This window comes from Oncorhynchus mykiss, chromosome 17, assembly GCF_057628025.1.
Source record: "Oncorhynchus mykiss isolate SJ-2025 chromosome 17, ASM5762802v1, whole genome shotgun sequence".
Lineage (NCBI taxonomy): Eukaryota > Metazoa > Chordata > Actinopteri > Salmoniformes > Salmonidae > Oncorhynchus > Oncorhynchus mykiss.
The window spans coordinates 61,460,470-61,470,127 of NC_143038.1; the positions used below are offsets into that span (position 1 = coordinate 61,460,470).

Genomic DNA, 9,658 nt, shown 5'->3' on the forward strand with positions numbered 1-9,658 from the left:
GGGTTTGTAATATATGGCCAATATGCCTGGACACAGCCCTTAGCTATGGTATATAGACCACATACCACACCCCCTCGGTCTTTTTGCTTAATTATACACCCCCCTCCACCTTGTCGTTGCGGGCCTTCATTACCAAACAGGTGAGACAATCAACCAGCAGATTAAAAACAAGCTGCATTGTGGTTAGGCAACCATTCAATGATTATCTAAAAACATGGATGAGGAGCTTGCCAGTGCTGGTAAGAAAACAGATTTATTTGGCAAAGCAATTTGACTCTCTGCATAGGGTACATTTATGCTAATTAATATGAAGAATAATCAAAACAGTTGCGTGTTAAATCAGGTGGTGGTGAGACATTTTAAATGTGTTGAATTATTTGCTTCACAGATGCGTCCATGAGTTTTCAGTGCCCATCTCCCTCAGCGCTCGACAAAGGCTTCTTGGACCAGAGTTTATCTGCGTCTGCTCTGTCACTGACGGGACAGTCCACATCGGTGCTGCCTCCAAATAGAATTGTTGTTGAGTACTATGGTTCCAAACAATCCCTCCTCGCCTCCCTGTGTCAGTCTCCCAACCCTGTGTCCCCCTCTCAAGCCATGAACCTGAACTCTAAGGAGGCTACACAAACACCAGGGCTCACTATACCTGTAGAGAGCAAGTCCTCTACTCCTGCTGAGCAGGTCCTCCTCCAGAAACCCAAACTAGCCTGCCCATTGGATCTGTCCTACATTGATCTGACTGCCTCGCAGGTTGCCTGGGAGGTCTCCCTAATCAAACCTGAGACTAACAGTCCAAAACCGATCCTTGAGTCAAGCACGTTGGAGACTACCTGGAGTCCCAAGTTCCAGTCTGCACCACCATCCCTGGCTGAGATCTCCCTGATCTGGTCAGGCTCACCCCCACATGGAAATGACACAGAGGACAACCAAAGGTCCTGGAAGGAGGTCACTATGGCTTCGAGTCTCAGTTCCAGCCTGAGCCAGATCTCAGGTTCAGCAGCTGAGGATGAATGGCAGAGACGCACAGCCATCCCTACAGGTTTTGACAAGCCAAAGTGGGGATGTGACAGTGCTGTACTGAAAAGTTGAGGTAAGGTTCTCCAGTTCAGTGACTTATTTTTTTTAAGTTGCTGCCGTGTCCTGGCCAGAAAGTATTTTTGATGTAAGCGGACTAGACCTGGCATGAGCTTTCCTTGTTAAAGTAAGACTTCAGAGTTCGTTTTAATGGTTTGTATATTGACATGTTCTCTTATTTCACCTTTACAGACCTTAAGGAGGATATTCAAGATGCCTGTGAATTTTATTTTACATGAACCTATTATAGTAAATAAAGTTGTGTATTGCTTAAATCGACAGTGCCTCTTGAGTATTTAGGGAATGATGCAAATGCCAACATTTTATGATACTATAGCACAAACATGAGGTTTTCCACATTTAGAACACAAATCAACTATCTCTTCAGTTTGATGGAGGATATGGAGTTACATTTTTTATATTTAATGGAAAAACTATATAGAAAAATCTCGACTGTGGATTTGGCTATTTTAACCACACCTGTTACGGACATGGGTAAAATTGAGTGCACAGCCATGCAATCTCCTCAGACCAACATTGGCAGTAGAAGCGCTCAGTGACTTTAAATGTGATAGGGTGCCACCTTTCCAACAAGACGTATCGTCAAATTTCTGCCCTGCTAAAACTGCCCTGGTCAACTAAGTGCTGTTATTGTGACGTAAACTTCCAGGTGTAACAATGGCTCGGCTGTGAAGTGGTAAGCCACAGGAGCTCACAGAACGGGAATGCTGAAGAGCGTAAACAATCTGTCCTAGTGCCAACAAGTTCGGAGGAATAATGGTCTGGGGCTGTTTTTCATGGTTTGGGCTAGGCCCTTTTTAGTTCCAGTGAAGGGAAATCTTAACACTACAGCATACAATGACATTCTAGACAATTCTGTACATCCACCTTCGTGGCAACAGTTTGGAAGTAAATTCCCTGTTTCAACATGACAATACCCTGTGCGAGGTCAGAACAAAAACACCTTTTGGGATGAATTGTAACCCAGGCCTAATCGCCCGACCTCACTAATGCTCCTGGCTGAACGGAAACAAGTCCCAACATCTAGGAAGGCTTTCCACTAGGAGAGTGGAAGGCTGTATTAGCAACAAAGGGGAGACCAACTCTTAATGCCCATGATGTTTGACAAGCAGGTGTCCACATTTTTGGTCATGTAGTTTGAAGTCACTGGTTGATAGGTCAGAATGGGGAAAACCTGGTCTGTGTGTCATGTTCCTGTATAGGAGAAATGGGATGAATCATTTATAGTACATTAATGTCAACCAAGGCCAAGATCAACATAGTGTGCATTTTTATCAAAGACTCAATTGGTCATATCGCTCACCTGGTTGAGCTTCTTGAACTCTACAACCTGAAAGATGATGTGCTCCAGGATGTGTTTGGCATCCCTTTGGTCTTTATCCAACTTCTCCTCACCCCCAAGATGTATCCACACTTCCTCACGTAGAACTCTAGCTTGTCGTCGGTGCCTGCAGGAAGAATACAGAACACTTTCCGTTAATAATGCTCGATTCAAATATAACCTGTGGTTAACACTTACATTTGTTGGAGAGCTGTGCCAAACGCAATCTGAGAAGGTTTCATCCAGGTCAAGCATGGGGGGAGGCATGTCCCTGAAGACAGGCGGAAAGACCTGCTCAAAGCAATCCATAGGAGAGCACACACATTTTAGAGGGATGGAAAATGTATAATTTTCTACAATGATCAAGTGTGTATTGTCCCATTTTAATAAATCCCAGTCAATTAGCAAAAAGTGTTGTTGAATACAGTCTAGTGCACATGCCATTGTCAGTCGAGTGTACAGAATCCACATTCAATCTGTGAGATGGCTGAGCTAGGAGCTGGGTGAGATTGTGTAGAGCTGGAGAGGGGAAACCTACAGCAGGCTCCAGCTGGGAAAGGGGAGTCTCAAACTGAGGTGTGATCAGCTGGAGGGGCTCATGTTTGACATCTGCTTGTAGGAACTGCAGTGAGACAAGTCAAACACACTGGTGTCAACAAACACACCGTAAACATGTAGGCAAAGCAGACAAAACATGTAGCCACCAACTATGGCCTACAGTAATGAACTGATGTCTGTCCAGTTTCTAAAGCAGTATGTATTTCCACCTGATGACTTGGGGAAAAGTGTTTGATAGCTTGAGTAGACATGTCAAACAGGGAGGTAAAGTCTCGTGGGTTTTCCTCTCCCTCTTGCAAGCATACTCGTAGTCGCACAGACAGGCAGTCTGTGTCTGGTAGCATGGTGTAATCTGGGATCTGGGCAAAACACAGAATGAGAAGTGTCACTTCTAGAACTAAAAGGTAAAACTGCAGATCATAAAACATTCCTTGGTTTCTCACCTCGGGGTCCTCCGCATCTATCTGGTTCAGATACATTTTATCACCCATTAGCCACTGGAAAACGACATCCTGCATCACAAAAATAGACAGGCAACATTACAACCTAATGGAGTCAGTGGGGGATCAAATAGTGGTTCACCAACCATTACATCATCACCATTACAGTGGTTGTGATCACACTCTCACAACTATTCTGGTGTTGCTGTGAAGAAGTTAACGAGCCTGCCATGAGGACGTCGTCAAATACCAAGCTGTACTGTTCTGGTCCGGTTAAGTCTCTATCATAATTGCAAGAACCATGCTGGAAAGGACAAAAATATCCGAACCAGCACAGTACAGTTTGGGTCGATATGATCATGTGAAAAGGGTAAAAGAGCGAGCACAATTGGCTCTGATTAATTAATCATTTACTTTACCTCACGTTAGTCTCATTCCAAACGTCGTAAATTGTTGGTTATCTGCACGAACCCAGTCTTGAGTCATCTGTAACAGTACAAGTTTAGACCGTCCCCTCGCCCATACCCGGGCGCGAACTAGGGACCTTCTGCACACATCAACAACTGACGCCTACGAAGCGTCGTTACCCATCGCTCCACAAAAGCCGCGGCCCTTGCAGAGCAAGGGGAACTACTACTTCAAGGTCTCAGAGCAAGTGACGTCACTGATTGAAACGCTATTTAGCGCCCACGCTAACTAAACTAGCCGTTTCACATCTGTTACACTCACCCCCCTTTTGACCTTCCTCCTTTTTCCGCAGCAACCAGTAATCCGGGTCAACAGCATCAATGTAACAGTACAAATTTAGACCGTCCCCTCGCCCATACCCGGGCACGAACTAGGGACCTTCTGCACACATCAACAACTGACGCCTACGAAGCGTCGTTACCCATCGCTCCACAAAAGCCACGGCCCTTGCAGAGCAAGGGGAACTACTACTTCAAGGTCTCAGAGCAAGTGACGTCACTGATTGAAACGCTATTTAGCGCCCACGCTAACTAAACTAGCCGTTTCACATCTGTTACACATCCATACATCAATTGTCTTAAATAAACAAATTAAATTAACTAAACAATCACAGAAGTGCACACACAAACAAACAAAGTACATATGGTTACACAAAATGATAGGAGAATGTGCCCTAGTGGGCTAAACCGGCATGGCCGGCTTGTTAGACAAAAGGGGGAGTGGGGTTCACCTGAGAAGTCACTACAGCGTGATAATTATAGCAATTGAAATACTAATCCTTTGCACATGAACACTCACTCATTCGGGAACAATTGCCATCAATATATATATTTACGCTCAGTGTGTCGTCTTGATCGCTGTTGAAAAGTTTGTTCCTTTTGTAGAATTGTCCGTCTCTCTCTCTCTCTGTCTGTCTGTCTGTCTGTCTGTCTGTATGTCGATAGTTCAGTGCGACATTCATTCATGTTGTTGTAGAATGAATGTTTCGGTGGTTGTTGTTCTTCACGTTCAATGATACTGAATTCCTAGCTGCAGACTAGTAATTAATATCAAATACTTGTTCTTATTCTGTCGGTATCGATAGTCTAAGAGTTTAACCACGTGGTATGGTTAAAATATTCAGCAAGGGTCTGCAACCTATGTCCCCTCGTAATGGAGAAAAATATGGTCTACTGAGAATTTCTCAAAGTTCGGGTTTTATTCAGAATTGCAGAAAAGAGCCTGTCCGAGGATGTCCGACCCTAACTGGGCTCATGGGCAGTCCTCTGATTTAGTTAAACTCAAAAGGGAATTGGAGTTTCCTTCATTAAACAGTCCAAAATCACATGACACAATTTTACAAACAGTATCATCCTCACTCATTCATCTTATACAACAATTAGATGTAAACCTCATATCTGTACTCGCATCCTACCATACCCTTGTCTGTACATTATACCCTGAATCTATTCTACCACGCCCAGAAATCTGATCATTTTATTCTCTGTTCCCAATGCACTAGACAACCAGTTCTTATAGCCTTTAGCCGTACCCTTATCCTACTCCTCATCTGTTCCTCTGGTGATGTAGAGGTGAACCCAGGTCCTGTAGCCCCCAGCACCACACCTATTCCCCAGGCACTCTCATTTGTTGACTTCTGTAACCGTAAAAGCCTTGGTTTCATGCATGTTAACATCAGAAGCCTCCTCCCTATGTTTGTTTTATTCACTGCTTTAGCACACTCCACCAACCCTGATATCCTAGCTGTGTCCGAATCCTGGCTTAGGAAGGCCACCAAGAATTCTGCATTTTCCATCTCCAACTACAACATTTTACGACAAGATAGAACTGCCAAATGGGGTGGTGTTGCAATCTACTGCAGACATAGCCTGCAGAGTATTGTCATACTATCCAGGTCTGTACCCCCAAAATTTGAGCTTCTACTTTTAAAAATCTACCTTTCCAGAAATAAGTGTCTCACCATCGCCACTTGTTATAGACCCCCCTCAGCCCCCAGCTGTGCCCTGGACACCATATGTGAATTGATTGCCCCCATCTATCTTCAGAGTTTGTACTGTTAGGTGACCTAAACTGAGATATGCTTAACACCCTGGCCGTCCTACAATTTAAGCTAGATGCCCTCAATATCACAAATTATCAAGGAACCTACCAGGTACAACCCTAAATCTGTAACCATGGGCACCCTCATAGATATCGTCTTGACCAACTTGCCCTCTAAATACACCTCTGCTGTCTTCAACCAGTATCTCAGTGATCACTGCCTCATTGCCTGCATCCGTAATGGGTCCGCGTCAAATGACCACCCCTCATCACTGCCTAAAACACTTCAGTGAGCAGACCTTTCTAATCGACCTGGCCCGGGAATCCTGGAAAGATATTGACCTCTTCCCGTCAGTAGAGGATTCATGGTTGCTCTTTAAAAGTGCTTTCCTCGCCATCTTAAATAAGCATGCCCCATTTAAAAAACGTAGAACTAAGAACAGATATAGCCCTTGGTTCACCCCAGACTTAACTGCCTTTGACCAGCACAAAAACATCCTGTGGCGTACTGCATTAGCATCGAATATCCCCCGCGATATGCAACTTTTCAGGGAAGTCAGGGAGTAAAGGAGGGGACTGATCACGCACCCCTGAGGGACCCCCATGTTGAGGATCACCGTGGCGGTGGTGTTGTTACCTACCCTTACCACCTGGAGGTGGCACGGCACGTCAAGAAGTCCAGGATCCAGTGTTCCTTTTATCCAGGTGTGAAAGGGCAGTGTGGAGTGCAATAGAGATTGCATCATCTGTAGATCTGTTGGGGTGGTATGCAAATTGGAGTGGGTCTAGGGTTTCTGGGATAATGGTGTTGATGTAAGACATAACCAGCCTTTCAAGGCACTTCATGGTTACAGACATAAGTGCTACGGGTCAGTAGTCATTTAGACAGGTTACCTTAGTGTTCTTGGCACAGGGACTATGGTGGTTTGCTTGAAACATGTTGGTATTACAGATTCAGACTGGGAGAGGTTTAAAATGTCAGTAAAGACACTTGCCAGTTGGTCAGCACATGCAGAGTACACGTCCGGGTAATCTGTTTGTCCCTGCGGTCTTGTGAATGTTGACCTGTTTAAAAGGTTTCAATTGATACATTTTAGATAATAAGCTTCTTGTGTTAATGTGCAGAAAACTCAGGATTTTACGAGAGCAGAAATCAGTGAAACCGATATCGGAGCACAAGTCAGAATTGGGGTTAGCAACAGTAGATGGGCCATGGTGTACATGCATCTTTCCAGATATCATCAGCAGTAATACAATCAGGGCACGGCAGAGGACAGTGAGAACTCTGCAGTGTTGATTTATGACATTTGAATGTGCATCAGATGGCCACAAGATCATATTGTACAGCAATTTCATCAGGTAACGTGAATACAAATTCGGCAAGAGGTGGTTGGAATAGGAGGGGAGGCCAATAGACTGTGTAACCAATAGAGAGTCAGAGTCCCAAGTGTGGGAACAAACAGTCTGCCCCAGGGTTGGGTAAACAAGCAAGAAATGTTGTGTGGTCCTCCCGCTACGATTTGGGAAAGCATGCAGTTTATTAGGCAACAGATGCAATAAGTTATGAACTTCATGAGGTGGTGAAAGTGCAATGTGATGAGCTTGATGCTCCTTTCCAATAAATATTGAGGGTCTAATTCTGGTGACATGAATAAAAAAATGTTTTGTCCATGATAATCTCATAATGTAGGCTATATACGTGCACTCTAGCCAATGTGCCATACTGGAGTGAGCGCACCTGCCAATACCGGAGTGAACATATATATAATGAATATTTTTTTGTCAGAAAAACAATCAAGTTGAAAATGCGATGGAAACCCATTTAACTTGTATTTTGTTATTCGATCCATGGGAATTTAAACGCAAAAGGTGCATCACGCATAGCCTTTTATCTGCAACAAGTCAATTTGATGGAAACAAAACTCTGATGGGAAAATGCGCATATTGTTTTTATGCTGATTTTAGAATAATTGCATATAAATCTGTGACCAATTGGATGGAACCCTAGCTATTGTCCTTGTTTCCTCAGTGGATCGATGTAAACTTTTTATTCCCAAAAGCATGTCAATTGCCTTGTATTTGGTGCGCTACAGTTAGGCCCTAAAAAATAGGCTTAGGATACACAATAACGTCAGAAACAAATAATGAAAAATAAATGTATCCTATAGATATGAATTGCACAATGATACATTTATGGATTTTTAATGCATTGTTTTCTCTCTATTCCACCTCTCCCACCTACCCGCCCTTCACCCATACAATATTTCATGACCTTAAGCCCGCACGCCCTGTGGATATAACCACAGGGGGGGCGGGTTATAAGTCACCCCGCGTATCACTACAACAGTGGACTAATGAAACAAACACCAAAAGATAGTTTCCTTTAAGGTGTTGGTTTAAAAAATAACTATTCCTCATGTAATTGATTGCAGTATGTTCAGTCAGGAAAAGAGTGACACAGCTATATGTAAATTGTGTTCATGATTGGACTGACTGTATGTCCTAGAGGAGATCCTTTGTCTTACAGCTCACAGCAAACTCTTCAGGCCCCAGCAAACAATGTACAAATCATTTGACACAATGGTTGTGATACAACATTGTATCACAAAACCAAAAGTTGTATCTCCACAAAGCTTGTGTAATCATTTCTGTTTGTAAAAATATAAACAAAACATGTAGAAGTGTTGGTCCCATGTTTCATGAGCTGAAATAAAAAATCCCAGAAATTGTCCATACGCACAAAAATATTATTTCCCTCAAATTTTGTGCACAAATTTGTTTGTCGTTAGTGAGCATTTCTCATTTACAAGATAATCCATCCACCTGACAGGTGTACCATGTCAAGAAGCTGATTAAACAGCATGATCATTTCACAGGTGCACCTTGTGCTGGGGACAATAAAAGGCCATTCTAAAATGTGCAGTTTTGTCACAACACAATGCCACAGATGTCTCAAGTTGAGGTGAGCGTGCAATTGGCATGCAGAGCGCAGGAATGTCCACCAGAGCTGTTGCCAGATAATTGAATGTTAATTTCTCTACCATAAGCCACCTCCAACATTGTTTTAGAGAATTTGGCAGTACGTCCAACCGGCCTTACAACTGCAGACCACGTGTATGGCGTCGTGTGGGCGAGCGGTTTGCTGATGTCAATGTTGTGAACAAAGTACCCCATGGTGACGAGTACCCCATGGTGACGGTGGGGTTAAGGTATGGGCAGACATAAGCTACAGACAAACAAAATGGCATTTTATCGATGGTAATTTGAATGCAGAGATACCATGACTAGATCCTGAGGCCCATTGTCGTGCCATTCATCCACCGCCATCACCTCATGTTCCAGCATGACAATGCACGGCCCCATGTCGCAAGGATCTATACACAATTCCTGGAAGCTGAAAATGTTCCAGTTTTTTTCATGGCCTGCATACTCACCAGACATGTCCCCCATTGAACATGTTTGGGATGCTCTGGATCGACGTGTACGCCAGTGTTCCAGTTCCTTCCAATATCCAGCAACTTCGCACAGCCATTTAAGAGGAGTGTGACAACTATCCACAGCCCAAACTCAACTAAAAAAAAAAGGTAGGGGCGTTGTTTAGAAAACCAGTCAGTATCTGGTGTGACCACTATTTGCCTCTATGCGCTGCATGAGGGAAATAGTGGTCACACCAGATACTGACCGGATTTCTAAACCACGCCCCTACCTTCTTTTTTTAAGGTATCTGTGAGCAACA

At 43.7% G+C, this 9,658-nt stretch overlaps 1 protein-coding gene and 1 long non-coding RNA gene across 3 annotated transcripts; one reads left to right on the forward strand and one right to left on the reverse strand.

Moving 5' to 3' along the window:
- Positions 1 to 131: 131 nt before the first annotated feature.
- Positions 132 to 1,349, forward strand: si:ch73-303b9.1 (uncharacterized). 2 transcript variants are annotated; one of them, XM_021569840.3, is made up of 3 exons: positions 132 to 239; positions 389 to 1,090; positions 1,267 to 1,349. In XM_021569840.3, exons 1-2 carry the CDS (start codon positions 215 to 217, stop codon positions 1,087 to 1,089), a joined length of 726 nt encoding a protein of 241 aa, XP_021425515.1. In that variant the 5' UTR covers positions 132 to 214; the 3' UTR covers position 1,090; positions 1,267 to 1,349. The 2 variants fall into 2 exon arrangements, with proteins under 2 accessions (XP_021425515.1, XP_021425517.1); XM_021569842.3 differs by lacking the exon at positions 132 to 239 and adding an exon at positions 272 to 287.
- Positions 1,350 to 1,865: 516 nt separating this feature from the next.
- LOC110493260 (uncharacterized) lies at positions 1,866 to 4,329 on the reverse strand. Its single transcript, XR_016488056.1, has 4 exons — positions 3,834 to 4,329; positions 3,418 to 3,486; positions 2,399 to 3,333; positions 1,866 to 2,289 (listed from the first exon to the last, which is right to left on the reverse strand). It is a non-coding gene; the product is annotated as an uncharacterized LOC110493260 (long non-coding RNA).
- Between the last annotated feature and the right edge of the window lie 5,329 nt (positions 4,330 to 9,658).

What these genes read in the sequence shown, in the direction of transcription:
- si:ch73-303b9.1 (XM_021569840.3), top strand. Translation starts at nt 215, where the DNA reads ATGGATGAGGAGCTTGCCAGTGCTG. An exon ending in TGAGGAGCTTGCCAGTGCTG is followed by an intron (nt 240 to 388) that starts GTAAGAAAACAG and finishes TTTGCTTCACAG; the next exon opens with ATGCGTCCATGAGTTTTCAG.